The 23,279-nt window shown below is 50.6% G+C and overlaps 1 protein-coding gene across 1 annotated transcript in view; it reads right to left on the bottom strand.

Annotated features, from left to right (window-relative positions):
- Positions 1-23,279, bottom strand: part of plch2a (phospholipase C, eta 2a) — a 60,634-nt gene extending 37,355 nt beyond the window's left edge. Inside the window, exon 1 of the mRNA XM_042343801.1 lies at positions 23,097-23,279. Coding sequence (XP_042199735.1) covers positions 23,097-23,208 — 112 coding nt within the window. The 5' untranslated portion in view covers positions 23,209-23,279. The remainder of the gene's footprint in view (positions 1-23,096) is intronic.

The following is a 23,279-nucleotide window of genomic DNA, read 5'->3' as shown; positions in this document are numbered from 1 at the left end:
GAAGCCACACAACATTTATCATTATCGTTATTATTATTATTATTAATTAGTACCATTAATCCGTGAAAGGTGCTACACCAAAAGTACTAACACTTGTGCTTGATACAGCGCCTCATCACATCGTTGAGACGTCTCAAAGCGCTTCACAGGATATATTTGAAGTGGAGCGACTGTATTTTGTGGGCGAAACGCAGCAGCCAATTGCGCACGGCAGCGTCCCATTTGAGATATATAGAGATATATATATAAAAAATGATACAGCGCCATTCACAAATGGAGGATGTCACAAAACGGAGCTCTTCGTAGAATTTCCGGGGAACTGCAGTCACTGCGTTTTGAGGTGAACGCAGATGTAAATTTGCAAACGGCAACAAGGCGAGGCAGCGATTTCATTCGGGGGTCCTGTCGACCGGGAGTGAGTGGGAAACTCTCTTCTCTTCTGCAAGGGCTCATGAACAGGCATAGGCGGGCGGACCACTCTTTACCGTCTTGTCTGAAGGACGACATCTCTGACAACTCGCCGCTCCTCTCCAGAGCGCTGTACGGGAGCTTCATCCGGACATGGGGTGGGGGGAGGGATGCTTCAATCCATGATCTTCTGACTCAGAGGTGAGAGGCTACGGACTGAGCCAGGCCGACACAGCAACTAGCAGGCAACACGATTGTACATGTGTGTATGCGTGTGTGTATGTGTGTGTGCCCGTGTGTGTGTGCGTATCAATCTCATTGAGCTGTATGTGGAGTACGTAATTGGGGAGTGAGGCAGGAACCTGGGTCTGTGCTGACACTGTTTCCAGACAAATTAAGTCTCCTGAAAGGATTACTGTCAACTTAAGTGCTGTAATAATTCTTCACTCAACTAGGCTGCAGCACACTGTTAAGCCATAACCGAGGGGCTGGTGTGTGCAATAGTCACATTATTCAACAGATACATTATACCACACGTCCGGGATACAGTCTTCTGTGGTGACGAATGATCAACAGAAAGAAGAGGGAGAGAGGGAGGGGAGAGGGGAGAGAGATCCGGGCGTCTGACACCCTCGGAAACTATCACCGTGCTTAACTGCATCTAAACCAAACAAAACACATTACATTTACACAGCGCCTTTCATGTTGGAAGGACATCCCAATGTGCTGGACAGTCAAGGGTTTGCATCTGACCTGAGGTTTGGGATCAAGAGGCGCGGAGGGCAAGGGGGTGCGGACGAGAAAATGATCGAAGGCACGGTCCAAGAGGAAGGACTTGAGACAGGCCTCGAAGGAGGCAAGGGAGGGGGTGAGTCGGAGGAATTACAGGATGGAGTTCTGGAGGGTAGGGACAGAAAGGTTTAAAGGCTCGACCGCTGACGCTGAGGTGGGCAGGGGACGTGGAGCAGTGTCAGGCCAGTGTCCGCTGTGAGCAGAGGGAACGGACAGGTTGATGAGATGTTAATAGATTGCAGAGGTAGGCAGGAGCGTAATCATTTAGAGTTCCAACATATGTTACGTTCACATGGAAAGTTTCCCATGTTTGGAACGCAATCCACACTCTCTTTCTCTCTGTGTCTCCCTCCCTGGAGGGACGCACCTTGCATACCTAATTCCCGGAGAGTACTTGGCGCAGTTTGGCGAGAGCCAAGGCTTAGGGGGAGCTGTTGTTAGGGGGAGAATGTGTGTGAGTGTGTGTGTGTGTGTGGCGCGGGGGAAACTGATGGAGCTTAATAATAATAATCCTTACATTAGACATAGCGCCTTATCACGTCTTCGAGACGTCTCAAAGCGCTTCACAGAATGTACTGTAAAGTAAATTGACTGTATATTTTGTTATTACCCTCACACAATCGACTAACAACCGACCAACTAAAACCGCATGGTTTTCCCATTGAAAGCCCAGCCTGGCGAGCTTCCCGGAGGTCGGAGTGTCCCGACATGAAAGGCGCTGCGTCAAATGCAAGGACGGTAATTATTAATTATCATCATTATTATTAATAACAGCACAAGTGGGACCCACACGTCGAGCTATGTGTGGCAAATCCCTCTACAGCCGCAGTCTGCCTTTAATTTCTCTCAGGTTTGAATGTAAATGGATGTGACACGCTGTCTTGAGCGAGGTAAATGGCTGGTTTTATTAAACATTAATACACACGCCACACAAACACAGCACATTGTAGATACCGAGGAGACCTGGGTTTGTAATGAATTCTCTACCCCCTTCCTCTCTCTCTCTCCCCGACGTCAGATTTCAAATCCTCCAGGTTTTATTATGAGAGATGAGCAAAATTATAATATACAGAAATCACATTTAGCTTTGCGGCAAATTGCCAGAGAGACATTGCGAGCCCAGTGGTTCAGTGAGACAGCCTGTCCATCTCAGAGTGTAAGGATGATCCTTACGTCACTCTCACACTCTCCCACTCATTCTACCTCGCTCTCTCTGGCGCTCTCTCACTCTTCCTCTCCCTCACTTTCTCACTCACTCTCTCTCAGTTGCACACTCTCCTCTTCCCCTCCGCATGACGTTCCCTCTCCTGGTGTCATTCACCACCTCCCTCCCCCCCCACCCCCCCCACCACACCTTGACGTGCACAGGATTTAATAATTCCAGGTGTGCCCAGGCCTACAATCTCGCGTCTCAAATGGAAATTAGTAAAATTGAGGAAATTATCCCGTAAAAAAGCAGACGAATTTGAACAGTATTGTCTCCACACGCTGGCGACAGTCACAAGGTTGAAATAGCAGTTTGTACAGATCCACAGTCACTACACCCTGACAGGCTATTTACGGAACACAAAACGCTGCAGTGTTTGCCTGAAACAGTCACTGGAGTTGACTGTAATTACATGAGAAGCACTTTGAGATGTTCTTTCCCTAAAACCTCAGAATTACAGAAATCCTCCCGCCCTTCCTCCTACACTCTACAGTACTCATCTCATCCAACCTCTTTGGCCGGCCAACAAAATACACGTTTCTGGATTGAATATTTCTTGATTTGCGGCATAAATCTACTCTACTTTGTTATTTCTATCATTATTTTGTTCCCCCATTTGACATCGCCTAAGACGTCTCTCTCTCTCTCTCTCTCTCTCTCGCTCTCTGTGTGTCTCTCTCCCGCTGGCTCCTGGGCAGGGTTGGGCTGTAGGCCCTCAAGCCTTCATCTGGGGTTTTGGTTTCTTAATTAAAAACAAAGTAAAGATCTCCGGGGGCTTTGCCCAATGTGAGCGCGCGCTCCACTCTGAACAAAATCTCTGACTTGCCTCTTCCTAGCCTCTGGCACTGTCTGGGTTAAGCGGAGGTTACCTCTCTCAGGGCTGAGTTTTCTGAAGATGCTGAGGTCCTCCATGACACCAGGGTTATCTCCTGCACAAAGCAGCTTCACCAACTTCGTCACTCCCCTTCTAATCCCTTCCCTCCCTCCTTCGCTCTCTCTCTTTCTCGTTCCCTTCCTTGGTTGCTCCCTCCCTCCCTGGTTCCCACACGCCCTCTTGTTTGCTCTTCACATAAGGACTAACCAGATGACACCACAAGCAGCAGCCTGGTCCCTGTGGAGGACGTCGAGAGAGCCTGGGAGATGCTGCTTCTCGTCGCTCTCTCTCTGCCGCAGGTAAAGTCTGCTCGGAGCCTGATTCCCTCACCACCACCTGGGCCCCTCCTGTGCTGGCACTGAGCTCCAGGTTGATCCAGTGAGTCCGCTCCATCCACAGACCCACAGATGCAACCTCTCCTGATTTCCCCACTACCCACCACCACCACCACAACAACTAGCATTTAGACAACACCTTTCACGTGGGGCAGTGTCTCGGAGCGCTTTAAAATCCCCTATCGTTTCGCCCCCAAAATATACAGTCAATTCACTTTACAGTGTATCCTGCGAAGCGATTTGAGACATCTCGAAGATGTGATAAGGATTATTAAATGCAAGGGTTATTATTATTATTGTACGCCTTCATCCAGTCAGCCTGCCTCAGTCTCTCCCTCATGAGAGGGAGAAAGAGAGAGAGAGAGAGAAAGGGGGACAGAGTAACAGAGCAAGAGGGAGATTGAGCGGGGAAGAGGGAGCGAGGGAGAGAGAGGTGGGGAAAGAGGGAGAGATGACTGAGACGAGAGAAAGAGAGGTGGGGTGTGGGAGATAAATGCCTCTCAGAGCCAGTTCCAGTCATTGGGTGTGAATCACATCTCAAAGACAAATAGCACACATCCAGGCCCCGAGGGCCACCGCACACAGCTCAACTCTTCTGTATTGCCCCTAAACTGTGCTGATTACCTTTGGAGACACAGCCCTGCCTCGAGGTGCTGCAGAAAAGCCGGTGGCTGGGACTCAGTGCTAGTGAGATTAGTGACAGGCAAATACTCCATTCAGAGTCCAATGCTTCAGGGCTTTTGTTTGGTCATCCGGGTGGAAACACGTGGAAACCCATCACCGTGATCAACCGGGTGACTGACACGTGCGGAAACCCATCACCGTGATCAACCGGGTGTCTGACACGTGCGGAAACCCATCACAGTGATCAACCGGGTGTCTGACACGTGCAGAAACCCATCACAGTGATTAACCGGGTGTCTGACACGTGCAGAAACCCATCACAGTGATCAACCGGGTGTCTGACACGTGCGGAAACCCATCACAGTGATCAACCGGGTGTCTGACACGTGCGGAAACCCATCACCGTGATCAACCGGGTGTCTGACACGTGCAGAAACCCATCACCGTGCTTAAGAATATCCAAATCAGACTGAGAATTCCACATGTGTACACCACCTACACATGGAGATTCCCATGTCTGCAATGGACGTGGGCTGCTTACCTATTCCCACCCAGAGAGTATTAGGTGCAGTTTGGCGATAAGCAAGGCTTGGATACATAGGGGTAACTGCTGGAGTCTTACCGCTAAAACTACATGGCTTGCCCCATTGTCCATAATGCTTGTCCAGCTGGGACCTCCCTACACGTTATGGCTTTGACGTGCAGTGTTAACGGGAGTCTAGCGGGAAGAATGAGGAGGGGAGAGATGTAGGGTCTGACGGAGAGAGGGAGAGAGACGGTATGTAGGTGTATGTGTGCGTTTGAGCTCATTTCTTTCCAGAGGTAAAATGTCCCTCTCAGAAACAGGCTACAGAGGATACTTGCTCTCAGTCAAACAACAATTTGTATTAGGAGCAAGAGAAGGCCATTCAGCCCCTCAAGCCAGTTCCGCCATCCTATACAGAAACCTTCATGTAGAATAACACCTTAGAGCACGTCACGGGGGGGGGGGGGGGGAGGGGGAGAGAGAGACAGCGCTGGCTGCAGAATAAAAAATATTCAGAGAAAGAAACAGTCTTTATCCCCGATTTCAATCTCAGCGTGTGTTCAGCCAGGCGAGCGATTCATCACAACACAGACAAGAGAAGCAGCAGAGATAGAGAGTAAGAGAAAGAAAAATTAAGAGAGACAGCAAGGTAGAAAAAGAGAGGAGAAGGAAGGAAGGAAAGATAGAGAGAGACATAGTGAGAGAGCGCGAGAGAGTAGAGGCAACGAGCAAGAGAGCGAGTACGAGTAAGAGAGGAGTGTGAGACAGAGAAAGAGAGTGAGTGTGCGTGAGAGAGAGAGAGAGAGAAAGCAAGAGACAGAGAGAGCAAGAGAGCAAGTGAGACGGAGAAAGAGAGAGAGAAGGAGCGAGAGAGAGAGAGATTGAGAGAGAGAGAGCCCAGCAGTCAAAACTTTGCAGAACGAATGCTGCCAATTACACCTCTGGAGAGCATCTCCAGCTAACTGCATTACCCAGTGACAGGATTAAATGAAATTGACAGCTTGGAAAGCAAGAACAGGGTGAAGAGCATGCTTTATCCCGCTCGCTCGATCCACCTGAAGACACTGATTTGTGCTGGGTGGGTGCGGTGGAGGGAGGGGAGATTGGGGGGAAGGTGGAGGGGTGGGAAACAGCACTGAGACTCTGGAACCTCAACCCAAAGTGGCTGTCCTTCACTAAACTCCGGAAGGGGGAACGTTTGACTGGGGGGGGGAAGGTCAGTTGGGGCCGATGTTAGATAATCAGTCACAGAGCGTTCCCCTCTGTTGGGCTAAAATCAACGCCCTTGCTCTGTGTTGTTGTGTTTGGACTTTTGTTGTGATGTCTATCTCCGTCCTCAGCTGAAGGCAGCCCCATCCATCAAACCGCTTGCTTACTTTCCCAGCCAGTTGACTCAATGCCAGTCCTACTGCCCGGCTCCAAACGTGTATCTGATGCATCCAAATGAGCTGTGTGGACTGCCCGCCAGCCCGGCACTCTGCCTCTGACTGTCTACACAGTCATCCATCACCAGTCAGCCACGATACTGCTCCTACCTCTGCCGTGCCTTTAACAGTCTCTCAGCCTCTCCACCAGCACAGACAAGCTACGGTCTCATTAGCTGCTGACAGTTCATGGGCTTCATTTATCTTCTTTATCTCTGGCCGCTCATGTCACTTCTCGCCGTGGTCTCAGCTGAGGGGGGGGGGTGCAGGTGGGGGCTACGGGAACAATTGGCCTCGGCCTCCTCCCTCCTTGCGTGGGGAGGACAGGAGACGGCCAGAATCTCCAAGACCCTCGTCCCCATCTATCAACCATCCCAACATTTGCCAGATGACACAGCCTGCCTCTCACTGTCAGTGTGAGAGTTGCTCGTGCAAGAAAGGGCGAGAGTGAGTGTGAGTGAGTCCGTGCGTGTGTGTTTGAGTGCGAATGAGTGCGTGTGCAGGCCACCTGCTCCCTCTCTCTCCCCCCACCCCTCTCTTCCCCCCCCCAACCCCTTCCCCCTCTCTCTCCCTCTCTCTTCCCCCCCACTCTCTCTGAGTCGATGTGAGCTGAGACTTGGCAGCCCCTGTCCTCTCCTGAACCTTTGCTAATGGAATTCTGTAGCTCAGATGCTGTGCTCCCCACAAAACAGCAGACAGGCTATTTACAGCTAATTCCCTGTGTCTGTCTCTGCCCTGACACCTCCCGTGATATTTGCGGTCAATGAAATGAACACAATTTCACTCTGTCGCAAGGCACCTGGTCCTCTGACTGTCAGCATTCAGTCTGGCTTGGTCACCATCGATTAACCCTCGTTGTTATCGGCCAACATAGAGAATTAAACTCTTGCTCTCTGACGCCTGAGATTTGGAATTCCGGCCAGTCTCAGCCCGGAGACCAGAATAGAATTTAACAGGCGGAGCTGTGGAAAGTTCTTAAATCCTTAAGTCTCAGTTTGGAATAATATAACAATCCTTGCATTTGATATAGCGCCTTATCACGTCTCCAAGACGTCTCAAAGCGCTTCACAGAATAGATTGTAAAGTGAATTGACTATTTTGTGGGCGAAACGCAGCAGCCAATTGCGCACAGCAGCGACCCCACAAACCGTCGTGGATTGAAGTTACACATTTATTATTTTATTATTTTTTTTGAAGGAATTATTACCACCGGAAAAGCGATCCGCCAATCGACTAACATCCTGGTTCCTACTTACTGCCGGGTAAACAGAGGCGTGTGCAGTAAGGAAACTTCAGACCCGTGTTAAAGTGGCACTATTGATAAAGAGAAGGGAGTTTCTCTCTCTCTCTCCTGGTGTCCTGTGCCTACAGTTTCCTCCCCCTGGCTCGGTGTCAGGCTCCGCCACTGTCAAGCGCTCTGGGACCCTACCCAAGTGAGGGGTGCTGTATAAATTAAAGTTGTTGTTGTTGTGACACCCCCACCTCCGCAACCAGATAAGTGAACGATTTCCTTTTGCGGGCCGTCGCTGTGCACAAATCGGATGCCACGTCGGGTTACAAAACACACAGTCACTACACGTGACAATAATTACTGAGAAGTGCTCTGAGATGTTCCCACATTACAGGTGCTGTTCTAACAGCGCCAGCTTTTTTTTCTCCTCCTATGTCTGAGGATATTTTTTTTACAGTCTGCAAACGTTTCTTCACAGTGATACAAAATCCATTTGGCAACAGCGGAGCAAGGGGATTGATATTCAGATCGCGAAGGATTTCATCTTGTGTCTCTGCCTCACTGCAGACAAGCTCTGTAAATGATAGGGGAGGGGGGTGGGGGGCGGTGGAGAGTTGTACTCAGTAGAGACAGAGAGAGAGAGAGAGAGAGCGAGAGAGAGAGTGAGAGAGAGAGACTGGTCCCAGGTCTGTCCGTCACTCTGTCTCTCGGTGACGTTGGTGAGGTGTGTGAGAGCAATACAGCTTCCAGTCATAGTCACGTAAAGCATCTGCCCCATTCCCTGCAGGCAGACGCACTGACCGATGGACGGATGGCAGACAGACAGCGCTCGTCTTGACCAGACTCTAGAGTTGTCGCTTTCGAAGCCCAGATGGACGACAGCGAGTTTGTCAAAGAAAGATTGTTCCAGCTTTCCTGTTTGTGTTAGTTTCACTCTTTTGTGCGGCGGCGGGGGGGGGGGGGGGGCCGAAGAGTGAGGTCTGATGATAATCTTTAATGACCCATTAAGATTCGCCCACAAAATGTACAGTCACTACACTTGACAGACTATCCTCGATACACTTGATACTATATAAGTTCAGCCAGAATTTCAGATAGGTGCGCGCACACAGGTACGCACCCATTCACTGGTAACACACACTTTGTTACACACATACTCTGGTATACACACGCACGCACGCACACACACACCCTATTCACACTCTCTGATATACACACACAGGCTGGCGTATCCACACCTGTGAGCACCCTCAGGCTTTGCTGAATATTTTATCGTGTTGCTCTAAAGACTCCAACGTGCCAATGTGCTGAGCGGTGACATAAATAGGATCTGATAAAGAACGTCGGGCTCAATAGCAGCTGACAGCTGCCACTTCCCCTGCGCTGCTACCAAGGATTTGCAAACGCTGCTCAGCCAGCGAGCTGCGACGCTTTGCAAACCCTTCCCGGCTCTCCCGCGCTCCCTGCCGATGGCACCGGCCGTCCCTGAGCTACGGCAGTGCAGGGGCTCACGGGTGAGACCGGCGCGAGCACTCGTTCGCGAGACCGAGGTGACCGCATTCGCATTCCGAGCCTCGCAAACGTTGGCGAGACCTTGAGTTCGCAGTGCGGGTGAAGACTCTCAAGCACAGTGCTGGGAGGGGGGGGAGCGCTGCTTTGTCGGTGGTGCCGTCCTTTGAATGAGACGTTAAACCGGGAACCCTGTCTGTGGTCCTGTTCAGATCGGTTATTAAAAATCCAACAAAATCCTGCCCCTCCCGCGCCCCTCCCCACCCCACCTCCCCCCGCGGCTCGGCCCCCAACCTCCAGCTCGCAACGACGACAGGGAGGACTTCAAGATCCTCTCACTCGTCTTCTAATCCCTTCGTGCTCTGGCACCTCTCTACTGCTCCGACCTACTTACACCACAATCTACTCATTACCTGTCGCCTCCGCTCAACTGGTTCTGGCCTCCTGCGCATCCCTCGTGCCCTCTGTTCCACCATCGGTGGCCACACTTTCAGCCACTACACTCGGAAACGTTGGAAACGCTCTCCCTTCAATCCCTCCACCTCGCCCACCCCCCGCCCCCTCCTTCCCCATCTTCAGGTCGTGCCACAAGGCCTTCCTCTTTGATCCTGCTTACGGTCACCTCCCCCCCACCCCCGGCTCTGTGCCAAGCTCCGCCACGCTTTCGACGCTACATTGCGCGGGGGGTGCTAGATAACTGCAAGTTGTTGTTGTTGTGAACGTGGCTGTGTAAATATACCTGTCATTATATTGTGTTGCTGTCTTGCATCAAAGAGCGGAGCTGGAAGTCACTTTTATAAGAGTTAGATATTGTTTTTTTTTTACAAAGTTTTGTAGGGAATTAAAACACTGGAACCATAAAAGAGTGCCCACTTCACCGAGCTGCTCCTGATCACACCTCCCACTGCATCGCTGAGCTCCACGCTTACACTGCGTCTCTGTCTGTCTCAACACCTCCCGTGTCAATCACTTCACTGAGGCTGTCGTTAAACTGCGATTCGATCTGTCACGGGGAGGGCAGCGCAAAACACGGACTGGAATCATCACAGTAATAATAATCCCAGTGTTTGATTATAGCGCCTTATCGTGTCTTTGAGACGTCCCAGAGCGCTGCACGGAATACACTGGCAAGTGAATTCTGAATTGACTGTGGGTGAAACACAGCTGTGTCCCACAAACAGTAGTGGATTCAGCGATCAAATTACTATTATTATTTTTTTTGGAAGGAATTATTACCCCCGGAAAGCGATCCACCAATCAACTAACGGGTAAACAGAGGCTTGTGGAGTAAGGAAACTTGCCGAAGGTTTTGCCTCACCCAGACATCGACTCTATTAGTCGATTGGCAGATTGCTTTTTCGGGGATAATAATCCCATCAAATTTTTTCTTAAAAAAATAATTTGGTCAGTCAAGCCACGACTGTTTGTGGGACGTTGCTGTGCGCAATTGGCTGCCGCGTTTTGCCCACAAAATATACAGTCAATTCAGTCTACAGTATATTCTGCAAAGCGCTTTGAGAGACGGCTCGAAGACATGGTAAGGCGCTCTATCAAATGCAAGGATTATTATTATTATTATAGGCACCAGTTCCAGCTGCACAGGGAAGGGTTCGGGTGAAGAGAGACGATCTGCAGTCATCGAATGATGGAGCTCCCAGTGTCGGGCGATCTCAGGACCCAGGCTGATAACAGCGATCAAAGAGCAAGTGAACGAGCAAGGAGCAGGATTGCTGTAAAACTGCAAGCGTTGCCATTAATAAGAATAAGTAACCCATCACAGCATGGCGTGAATAATTCAGATGCATTAAATACCCAGAGTCTTTTAATAAAATTATGTATTGTAACACCTCAAGCGCTCCAGTCTCCGAGCTCCTTGCATCCTGTAATACTTGTTCCTAATGTTTTCGGCTGAGAGGCGGTGTGCAATACCAAGGGAGTTTTCTCCCTGGGTCCCGGCTGGCAATCTGCTACACTTCCCGGATATTTGCTGGACCTCGCTATGCGCATAATTGGCAGCCAAGTTTCCCCAGCGCCAACTCACACACGAAGATACACCAACAAATAACATTTATATAGCGCCTTTCACGTCAGGAGGACGTCCCAAGGCATTGGCTTGTTCTTACACGCATGAACGTAAGCTGACTCTCACACACACACATGCACACAAATGTACGCACACACACGCGAATGCACACACGCATGTACACACACACACAAAGGGTAACGGAATCCCAATTGCTGGAAGGAGTCATCTCATGTGTGAGACTCAGGTTGCCAATTAAGAAATCCTGTTAAGCAACGGTGTAAATTAGACTGTCTTCAGACCTGGGGTAGGGGTCAAATGGAACTCAGCTGATATCTGTGGTCAAGTGCAGACCCACCCCACCACACCCCCACCCCATCACTGCTTTCCAAGACAATGCTCAATGCTGGGAGTGGGCTGACAGGTGTCATTCAGTGCCCCTGTTATGTGTTATTGATTAACACAATGAATGTGGTCAACATTTGACAGCAAGAAATCTTATCTACTGGACTTGGCTATTTCAATGTTGCTAAATCATCACCTCTCGTCTTCTCTGACGCCCGAGATCTGGAATTCCAACCAGTCTCAGCCCGGAGACCAGAATACAATTTAACAGGCGGAGCAGTGGAGAATTCTTAAATCCTTAAGTTTCAGTTTGGAATAATAATAATTAATAATCCTTGCATTTGATATAGCGCCTCATCGCATCCTTGAGACGTCTCAAAGCGCTTCACAGAATATAATGTAAAGTGAATTGACTGTGTATTTTGTGGGCAAAACGCGGCAGCCAAAGTAGAAGAAATACTCAATACTGGGTGGTTGGAGATAGGAGTGAGGACAATAAAGAGAGAGAGGAAAGAGAGAGCAATAGAAAAAGAGAGCGATGGAGAAACGGAGAGAGAGAGAGAAGGAAAAACAGAGAGAGGGAGAAAAACAGTGAAAGAGAGGGAAGACAGGGAGGAAGATGCAGAGAGACAGAATAATAAACAATAATAATAACAACAATAATAACAATAATCCTTGCAATTGATATAGCGCCTTCTCACGTCTTCGAGATGTCTCAAAGTGCTTCACGGGACATATTGTAAAGTGAATTGACTGTATATTTTGTGGACGAAACGCGGCACCAATTGCGCACAGCGACGTCCCACAAACAGCCGTGGGTTGAGTGAGCAATTTATTGAGAATGAGTGGAAGAGAGAGAGAGAGAGAGAGAAACAGAGCGAAAGACCTCAGGGTCCTATTAAACTTGAACTCTATTCATAGAAAGCTGTCCATCAAGGAATTAATTCCTTCCAAGCCTCAGTGCTTACCTTCGCAGTCCATCCCTGTCCTACTAGGCTGTTCAGTGACGGGCTCCAGCCTCCCAGCTAACTGTCTGGGGAGTAAGGTATTGCCGCCTATAATTAGTGCGGCTGCACTGTGGCAATCTGTCTCCATCGCTTGTGACCCTGAGGCCATGACTCAGCCCAGTGCCGTATGCTGGTGTGTTCTTTTGCGAGGAGTGTTAAGTGTCTTCACTTATCTGTTACTTTAAGAGTCAGCGGGACTCAAATTAAATATCCATAAACATCAATCATTCAGAAGAAAAAAAAGTACAATTACTTTGTCCCGACTATTTAAATAGAACAAGCTCCACTTCATGTTCACCTCATCTTCTGCTGGAGTAATCACACATCCTGCAAGTCTTCTCTGCTTCATCATTTTCCATCTAAAACATGCCCTTGTCTCCCAGCCTCACAAATACACACCGTACACTTATACTTACTCGCGCTCACTCATATACATGCGTACGCACACATGCACACACACAGGCACACACCCACACACTTATACTTACTCACACTGATTAATAAACACACGCTCGCACAACTGTGCTCCCTCACTCACACACTCACTCATATTCGCACACACTCGCTCGTACGCACTCGCACACGTTCACATCCTCACTCGCTCATTCATACACACTCACGTTTATACACACTCATACGCCCACACTTACTCACACTCACACACACCACTTGCAGATAATAATAATCCTTGCATTTGATTACAGCGCCTTATCACGTCGTTGAGACGTCTCAAAGCGTTTCACAGAATACATTGTAAAGTGGAGTGACTGCATATTTTGCGGGCGGAACGCGGCAGCCAATTGCGCACAGCAGCGTCCCACAAACAGTCGCAGATTGAGTGACTTTTGTTTCGTGCAAAATCCACTCAGTGTAACACTCCCTATACACTCCACACCCTTCACTGTGTATAGTGATATATATATATACATATTCCACCTCCCACCCACTGTCCAAGCTCTATTCCCAAGGCTTGAGCCCCCACACCCCCCCCCCCCCCACACACACACAGTCTGAAGCCCAAAACCCGAGGAGCTACAGAAAGCGAAAGACAATTGATTTGTTAAGGTGAGGTTGATAGACTGTATCACCGGGTTAATTCCAACCCGAGCTGCTGCTCGCAGCCGAGACAAGGCAGCGCTGTGATAAGGAGCTGACAGCGTAAAGCACTGCGACAATCTGCATCCAGCCAGCAGCACTCACAGCAGCCGAGCCAAGGTGATACTCCAGGTGAGAGGGAGTCATACACGTCGGTGCACATGGAGCTGGTGAGCAAGACTGACAGCCGCGCAGAATAGAGGACCTGCTCCCAGTGGAGTGGACACGGGGCTGGGGCTGGGGCAGGGGCGGGGGGAGAGGCAATGGGATGGGAGAGACACACGTCAGTCAGTGAGACACATCTGTGAATTCAGACACACCAAACGGCAATGAACAGGACACCCAAGTGTTGAAGTTAACACCTGTTGAACTGGAGCTCGGTTGAACATCCAAAGGACGGCACCTCCAACAATGTGGTGCTCCCCCCAATACTGCGTCAGCCTGGACTGTGAGCTCAAAGTCCCCGACGGTGAGTGTTCAACCCATGACCTGATATAATAATGACAATAATAATCCTTGCATTTTGATAGAACGCCTTATCACATCGTCGAGACGTCTCAGAGGGCTTCACGGGAAATCCGTGGATAACAGAGATTCTGGATTCAGTCCCCTGGTCCAGCAGAGACATTAAGAGAGACGGTGGTAGACCTTTGGTCCCAGCGAGAACTATGGGGAGACGTCAAAATACAACACTAAAGATTGCAGTGGTGGATGCAGAGAAAGAGAGGGGGGGGGGGGGGGGGGGGGGGGGGGGGGAGCACTGACTGCATTTAACTAGATTACACTAATGAGGCAACACACCACACACCAGATACACACATGCCGAGGGAGACGGTGGAAGCAGAAATTGTCAAATCTTTCAACAACAAATGAGATAGATTTCTGTTAGGAAATCATATCTGGGAATACAGTATGTAGTTTGGGACACGACATGTGTAAGCGACTGCCAGGATGGCGGAAGGCGAACTGGATGGACCTTGATCTTCTTTCGCCGCGCAAATTCTTATGTTCTTACACACTCACACGCACTGTGTATACACACACGCACTGTACACACACACACTGTATACACACACACACTGCGTACAACCACACCCACAATGTATACAAATACTGTGTGTACACACACACGTGTGCACACACACACACAATGTGTACACACACACAATGTGTACACACACACACACAATGTGTACACACACACACACAATGTGTACACACACACATAATGTGTACACACAGAGAATAGCGCAGGCAGTGAGAGGATGAGCCAGGTTCAAGACTCACACAATCTAATTACTGCTTCACAGCTCAGTGTCTATTTTAGTGCAGAACAGCTCTGCTCTGTCTCCGAGACTTTTGTGCAAAGTGATTGGTGGAGGGTGTGTGCGGGGTGGGGTGGGGGGAGAGGGATGGAGAGGGAGTGGGGGGAAAGAGAGAGTGGGGGGAGTGGGGGGGCTGAAGGGAAAGAGAGGAGAGAGCAAAGGAAGAGAGAGAAAGAAGAGGGAGACAAGGGGAGAGGGAGGGAGAGAGGGAGAAAGAAGAGAGAGCGAGAGAGAGAGAGAGAGAGAAGAGAGAGAGAGAGAGACGGGAAGGGAGGGAGCGATATTTGGTGCAGTGACAAACAGAGGATTCAAGAAAGATTTTTCTTGATAATTTTTTTTTTGAAAAATCAGAGAACCTTTGCAAGTCGCAGCGAATTTAAAAATAAAACAGCGCCGGTTTAGCAGGTTACAGGCTCCCAGGAAAGTAATGGGAAGGCGGGCGGGCCCGTGGGTTATATGTATGAGCCCGAGGTGTGTAACAATTTGTTTATCTCTCAGAAGATTACACAGTGGGGGCAGGAAAGCAGGAACAACATAGCCTGCGCTGCCCAGCCTGCCAGCAGCCCTCGCCACTATGTGCCGTGTCGCTCTCATCTCTGTGACCTATTTTAAATCGCTCCCGTTTTGCTGCAGCAGCTGTTCCCGGGCAGAGAGACGATGTGCGTTCCACAATATAATCCCATCGCTGTCCTGCCGCTCGGTGAGGACAATGGTAACGTGCCTTCTATGTCGGGAGCGAAAGATCTCGCAATGCTTCACAGGATCTTACGATAAAAAATGCACATGATAGTCCTCGCATCCGATACGGCGCCTAATCACGTCGTTGAGACGTCGAAAGCACCCCCCCCCGCACCGTGTCTCCCCACAAACACACAGTCACTACACTTGACCATAGTCTCCATCAAGATCCTGCGGGCGCTACGAAAGTAAAAGGTTTACTCTCTTCCGGTCTCCTGAGCACGAATAATACAAATAATAACACTCATCTCTGCATTTGATACAGCGCCTTATCACATCGTTGAGACGATTCAAAGCGCTTCACAGAATATACTGTGAAATGAATCGACTGTGCATTTCGAAGGCGAAAGCTAATTGCGCACAGCGGTGTCCCACAGACACTCGTGGATTGAAGTAACCAATTTATTATTAGCATTATTTTTGAAGTATTATTACCCCCCGATAAACAAACCGCCAACTGATTAACAACTGACTGCTGACTGCTGGGTAAGCAGAGGCGTGTGAAGTAAGGAAACCTTACCTAAGGAAATCGACGACGGGTCCTTGCCCCCCGCACCCCCTCCCCCTGCCCCCCCCCCCACCACCCCCCCGACCTCGCATTCTGAGTCCAAACCGTCTCAGACCCTAAGACGAGGTGGAATTTTGAGCCTCGGTGCAAAGTAACACGTTAGTGAGACGTTCCTCGCTACACACAGGCAGCGCACACAGTGCAGAACAACCCGTATGCTTCATACAGCTCTCTATACCATCAGAACAGCTCAAAATCACAGGGAATTGCTACCAACTGTAGTGACTGTGTAAGTATTGTCCCGGGGGCAATTTGCGCACTGCAAGGTCCCGCATACTGGCAGCGTTACACTGTCTCTAACCCGCGCTGTCACTGACTTGGGGAGCGCGGACGGACAGAGTAGAGGGAGCGTTAACTCTGTGGCTAACCCACGCTGTTCGCCGACGAGGTCGGAGGTTTGACAAGAGGTTTTGCAGCAGTCCCTAAATCCCTGCGGTATCTTGTTTCCTAATCCGGGAAAGTGATTAAAATGATTAATTTTGCAAAGCTTACAAGTGAGATTGTAAAGAGAGACGATCGACGGACAAGAAGCCGCTCTTGTTGGACACGGAAACAGAGACGTCGGACGCACGTTCAGCCCGTCGTGTCCCGTGTTTCCCGATTTCCCGGCGCTCTCGGGAACCTGGGGAGCAAGGGAACGGGCAGCATTCCGCCACTCGAAGAAAGATCCGCTTCTGGGAATACGTCACCGACGGGAGTTCGAGCCTTAATTGGGACGGATGGATAAGAGGTGCTGAGGGGATTGAGAGCAGGTTCATTAACCAAAGCTCTTATCTTCTCTCCAGCCCCTACCCCATAAAAAATATATTCCCACCCTTTCCTCTCGGAGTCTTTGAGGGCAGCGCAGAGAGCTGCGTTCCTGTACCGATTATTCCAGCCCCCACCTTTCCTACTTAACCCTCCACACCCCCCCAACACACACACACCCACCCACCCCACAGCCCACACTGAGGGGAAAATAAAGCTTTCACCCCCTCAATCGTAAACGGCAAATAGCCCAACTTAAAGTTCCTGCCTCTTAGCTGCGAGGAGCTTTGCTCCGCATCTGACACACGTCTCTCTCTCTTCGATCCCATTCATCTTCATTTCACCGCTCCCCCCCATACAATCATCTCCCACCGCACCACCCAACCCTCCCTCTCCTCCACCACAATTCCCACCTGGTCAAAATGGTCTTAAAACAAAATGAGTAACCCTCACGTCCCCTTTCCCCTTCCCATCGTTGTCGTTACCACCCACCCTCCCCACCAGATCCCCCCCAACCCGCCGTCGCTCCCCACCCACCATCGCTAACCGTTCCCCGTCCCTCTCTCTCCTGCCCCAAACAGGGGTCTATCCCTGGGCATGTTCCAGACCCCATCGGGTATCATGTAAAGATACAATCACATCCCCCCAACACCCCCCACCTCCACCCCCCCCACCCCACACACACACACACAGACATACACACACACATACACACAACAAACACATCCACAAAAGGACATCAATTAACACATCAGAGAACAAAAGGCATCGGACGTACTGTGTTTTCTGTCTCCCCTGGACAGGTCCATCCCTCAGTGTCCAGCGATCACTGAATTCAACTGGGTGGCAAGCTCTCCACTTGTTAGGATTATCGGACTGATGTGCATATTAGCTCACTCTCGCCTGCGATTCTCTCTCTCTCTCTCTCTCTCCCTCCCTCCCTCTCTCACGCTGTATGTTCACTGACTTCAGCAGCTCCTGAGCCAGAGCAAAGCAGCATCAGTTCTGTCCCTCTGTCTTCCTTTCGTCTCTCCAGCTCTGCACGAGGTGCAGAGGAGCCCCTGTCTGTCATCTTCCCCCCGACCTCGCATGCATCTTTACCAGCCCCAACCCAGAGTGGGGGAGGAGCACTGAACAGTACAGTACACCTAACCTGGCACTTTACTCCTCAGTTTTATTGAGCGGAGAGAGAGAGTGTGTGTGTGTGTGTGTGCGTATGTGTATGTGTGATTGTGGTGTATGAGAGGGAGTGTGCATGCATTTATATGTGTGTCTGTGTATGCGAGGGTGCGTATATTCGTGTGCATGCGTCCCCTCCGCGCACGCACGCGCGTGTCTGTGTGTGAGAGAGGGCGTGCAAGTCGCGTGTGTGCGTGTCGGCTGTGGGTCTAAGATGGGGGAAGGGAGCGAGCGTGGGGGGGGGGGAGAAAGGCAGAGGAAGAGAGGAGGAAGAGAAGGAGGAAATATATTGGGATAGATTATGCTGGGAATATAAACGGGCAATTATCCCAAGAATAACAGCGAGCCATTATGCTGGGAATGTCACTGAGCCATTATGCTGGGAATGTCACTGAGCCATTATCCCGGGAATGTCACTGAGCCATCATCCCGGGAATGTCACTGAGCCATCATCCCGGGAATGTCACTGAGCCATCATCCCGGGAATGTCACTGAGCCATCATCCCGGGAATGTCACTGAGCCATCATCCCGGGAATGTCACTGAGCCATCATCCCGGGAATGTCACTGAGCCATCATCCCGGGAATGTCACTGAGCCATCATCCCGGGAATGTCACTGAGCCATCATCCCGGGAATGTCACTGAGCCATCATCCCGGGAATGTCACTGAGCCATCATCCGAGTCATACCATCATCCCGGGAATGTCACTGAGCCATCATCCCGGGAATGTCACTGAGCCATCATCCCGGGAATGTCACTGAGCCATTATCCCGGGAATGTCACTGAGCCATTATCCTGGGAATGTCAGCGAACAGCCATCTCTCAGCAGCTAAATTTTGGAGTGAAGCTCTCATTACAGTGACGTACAAGAATTCATTTTCTCTCAATTAAAGCCGTCTCCTTCACTCAGGATCCGGAGACTTCGCTGGGAATTAGCCGTGCCGTCTCTCTGCTGTGCAGTCAGAAACCTCTCTCTTGCTCTCTCTCAGTCCCTCTCAGTCTCTCGGGGGACTGACTGGACACAATCAGACAGGATTAATTACAGGAAACGTCTAATCTCCTCAGTTTCTCTTTCTATCTCTTTCGCCGAAGATTCTTCCCCCCCACTCTCTCTTTCACTGTAGCCAGTGGTGGGGTGGGAGCGAGCACCAGCGCAGACGCGATGGGGAAAGAGCTGAGGAATGGGGGTGAGAGTAGAGAGCTCCAGTGGGGGGAGCGAGCACCAGCACAGACGCGATACACTTGACATTCTCAGTGTTGACTGGGCACCTAAGCTGGGGTAGGAGCTGAGGGGGATGGAGGTGCAGGGTGGGGGAAGGAGGGGGAAGGTGGGGGAGGAAAAGGGAAAAGATGCCTGTAAGCGAAGATGAAGGATGGATACGATGAGGGTAGGTAGAGCCAGTGAGTGTGGCAGCACGCCCAGAATAAACAGGATTGAAAGGGAAACACTGACAACAAAAGGGAGAGTTGACAGGAAGTGTGACAACTTGCTCCCAATCCCCCCCTACTTCACTCCACGCGTAATCCCAGCAGCTCAGCAAATACACAAGACTCCCCCAGCACCCACAGCCGTGCGGGCGGGCGGGCGGGCGATCGGCCACAGACAGAGAGACTTCCACAGCTCGGATCTGGCGAGTGCCGTCAGCTCCTGTGTCCAGCGAAGCCCCATTTCGTCTCTGCTCAGGCCTCAGCTTCGCACCCAGAATCCAGTGTAATACCCACACGACACGACACCCGACTCCTTCCCCCTCCCCCCACAGCCCCCCCCCCACACAAACACACACACAAATACAAAGTCATTTATCAAATACATGTTTAACCCACAGAAATACAGTCAATCCATTTTACAGCGTATCCTGTGAAGTGCTTGGAGACGTTTCTCTTTGACGTGCCTCCAGATAAGGCGCTGAATCAAATGCAAGGTTTGTTATTATAACATGAAAGCAGCTCAAAGCACTACACAGGCGACTGCTGACACATGCTGTAACGAGGGGGGGGGGGGGGGTTGTAAATAAATGCGGCAGCCAATTTGCACACAGCGGTGTCCTGCAAACAGCCAGGAGATGAACGACTGGGGGTGGGGGGGGTTGGGGGGTTTGGGAACAGTGGGATTGTCAGCCAGGAAACCAGGCGACAGAAACTCCATTCTCCTTTCCGATAGCGCCGTGGGATCTTTAACGTCTCGCACACACACACACGCAGACACACACACACAGTCTCACACTGACACACAGGTAAAGAATAAATCGAAGACTATGAATATGAATTATAATACTTGCATCTGACACAGCGCCTCTCTCATTCTCTCGCTCTCTCTCTTGCACAGAGGGAGAGCTGGTGCGCTGGCGATGTTGTGTAACCTGAGAGGCGCTGTGTTCTCTTACGGAAGCCAGGAAGTGGGCACTGCAGGGGGATTATCCGCCACAACAACCTGGATTACCCAGCAGTAAGTAGGAACCCGGTCGTTAGCCGGTTGGCGCATCATTTTTCGGGGGTAATAATCCCTTTCGGAAAAAAATGCGGTCACGCAATTCACGGCCGTCTGTGGGGACGCTGCTGTGCGCAATTGGCTGCCGCGTTTCGCCCACAAAATACAGTCAATTCACTTCACAGTCTATTCTGTGAAGCGCTTTGAGACGTCTCGAAGAACTGAGAAGGCGCTACATCAAATACAAGGATTATTATTGTTATTATTATTATTATTATCCGGTTCCTTTTTGAACGGTTCCTATCGATCCGCTCTGGCTGCTGGCGGCGATGAGGGGGGAGAGAGAGAGAGTAACTGGGGAGGGGGAGGAGGAGGGGTGTGAGTGAGAGCGAGAACAAGGACGTGGTGAGCAATGCTGGTGTTATTTTGCGCTGAATGCTCACCATCGATCTGTCCCTCTCAATGGTCTTTATTACTGACGGGGCATTGTGTGACGGACAGGGCGTTGGTGCCCTCCAGTGGCAATCTCCAGGCATCGCACACACCGACGTCCATCCACGTACGACAACAACTTGCGTTTATTCAGCGCCCTTCACGTGGGGCAGCGTCCTGGAGCGCTCCGGCCGTACACCCATTCGTACACCCATACAGACACACACGCGCGCACGCACACACACGTACGCTCACAGACAGTTAGACACTGACAGACGCGCACACAGGTATATGTATACGCGCTCGCGCGCGCGCACACCCACAGAGGCGCACTGGCTTTATGTTATCTGAGATGTGTGATCTGGGTTGTGATTTTTTTCGTGCCTCTGTCGCCGTTTGACACGAGGACACTGCTGTGCTCAGCATTTAATGCGGGGATATCTAGGGCCCAGGGAATAATTAGCTGCAAATCCCCAGTTAAATTGACGGATTAGAGAGCATTTGTGATGTGAGCGGGGCTTGGCGCTGTGACTGACGAGGAGCCTGAGCGACTGAGAGAGAGACCGCACTGTCCAACGATAATATTACTGCAATAATATCATTATCACTGCGTTGTGTTGCACGCTCGCACATGCGCTCTTCACGCGCTGCATTTCATGGGCAAACACGGCAGAAAATTCGCACACGGCGACATGCCACAAAGAAACATGAAATGAATGAGCGATTTCTAACCAGGGAATTGTCGGCCAGGACACCGGGGAGAGCGAGAGTCCCTCCGCCCGCTTCCCTCTCGCTTAGTCGCCCTTCCAGTCATTTCTGAATGTACAGTGATGGGAAGGAACGAGCTGCGAGCAGCTGGGTGTGATAATAATAATAATAATCCTTGCATTTGATATAACGCCTTATCACGTCGTTGAGACGTCTCAATGCGCTTCACGGAACATTTTGTACCGTGGATTGACTGTGTATTTTGTGGGCGAAACGCAGCAACCAATTGCGCACAGTGGTTTCCCCACAAACAGTCGCGGATTGAGAGACCACATTTTTGAGGGAGGGATTATTACCCCCAGAAAGCGATTCGCCCATCGACTAACGACCGGGTTCCTTCTTAATGCTAAGTAAACAGAGGTGTGTGGAGTGAGGAAACTTGCCTAAAGTCTCGCTCCGCCTGGGAACTGAAACTGGGTCCTCTTGCTGGCAAGGCTGGTGTGCTAACCACTGCAGGATTATTATAATGTATTACAGTTTGAACACGTCTGTGCGATTTGCCTAGTGCTGGTCACAGCCATTGTGTAAATGCTAAGCCTTCCGGCTCGTCCAGGGGCCGATGGTTGAATGTTACAGGCATGTGTGAGCGTGCAACAGCACGTCAGCAACACCATTCCTGAACTCCTTACCTCTCGCTCCGGAATGCACTCTCCTCTTCAAACCAGGAGAGAGAAGCGGGGGTTGGGTAGGGAGGAGAGCGAGAGAGAGAGAGAGAAAGAGGGAGGGAAAGTCAAGAGAGACACAGCGAGTGCAGGAACATTGTATTGTCCTTTGGTTAAGATGCAAACCCCATGTCCTCCTGTGCCTGTTCTGGCGGATGTTAGAGATTCTGTGACGCGATTGGAAAAAGTTTCTACTGTACTGAGAATTCCACACCCTTCCCCCAGCCCCAGACTTGTCGCTCGTTCCCCTCGTGGTTACGTGCAAACCCTTCCCCCGTCCCCACCCCCCCTCAAAGCCTCCCCAAGAGCACACAGTCACTACATTTGATGATAATCACCATTGAGACTCGCGACCAATACAAACTTAAAAAGTTACACTCTTCCTGTCTTCTGAGCACGGATAATAATAATAATAATCCTTGCATTTAATAAGAAGAACCCTTGCATCCTTACCGTGTTGTTGAGATGCCTCAAATCGCTGTGCTGAATAAACTGTACAGGGAATTGACCGTTTGTGGGCGAAACGCGGCAGCCGATTGCACACAGCAGCGTCCCACAAACAGTCGTGGATTGAGTGACCAAAATATATCTCTTTTATTGAAGGGATTATTACCCCCGGAAAGCGATCCGCCAATCAACTGCCAACCGAGTTCCTACTTACTGCTAGGCTAACAGAGGCATGTGTGTGGAGTAAGGAAACTTGCCCAACGTTTCGCCCTGCCCGGGAATCAAACCCAGGTCCTCTCGCTTGCGAGGCGAGGGCTCTAACCGCTGAGCTACAGGGGCTCCGCAGGACAGGATCACGGAACACAGATCATGGAGAGGAATCAAAGAGGATTTGAACTCACCGATGAAGATGGTGTTGGCTGATAAGAAGTGTGAGCAGGGTGGGGGCGCGGAGGGACACAGGTCAGCCTCCTGCAGACTCTTCGTTCCCGGATCCGGTTCGTGAAGCGCCATCTCTCCCGCAGCCTCGGAAGAATTCAACGGGAAAATTCTAAACGAGTTCCTCCTTCGCGCTCCCTCTCGAG

This window comes from Callorhinchus milii, unplaced genomic scaffold (genome assembly GCF_018977255.1).
Source record: "Callorhinchus milii isolate IMCB2004 unplaced genomic scaffold, IMCB_Cmil_1.0 Scaffold24, whole genome shotgun sequence".
NCBI lineage: Eukaryota > Metazoa > Chordata > Chondrichthyes > Chimaeriformes > Callorhinchidae > Callorhinchus > Callorhinchus milii.
This window is presented reverse-complemented; position numbering and strand designations above follow the sequence as displayed.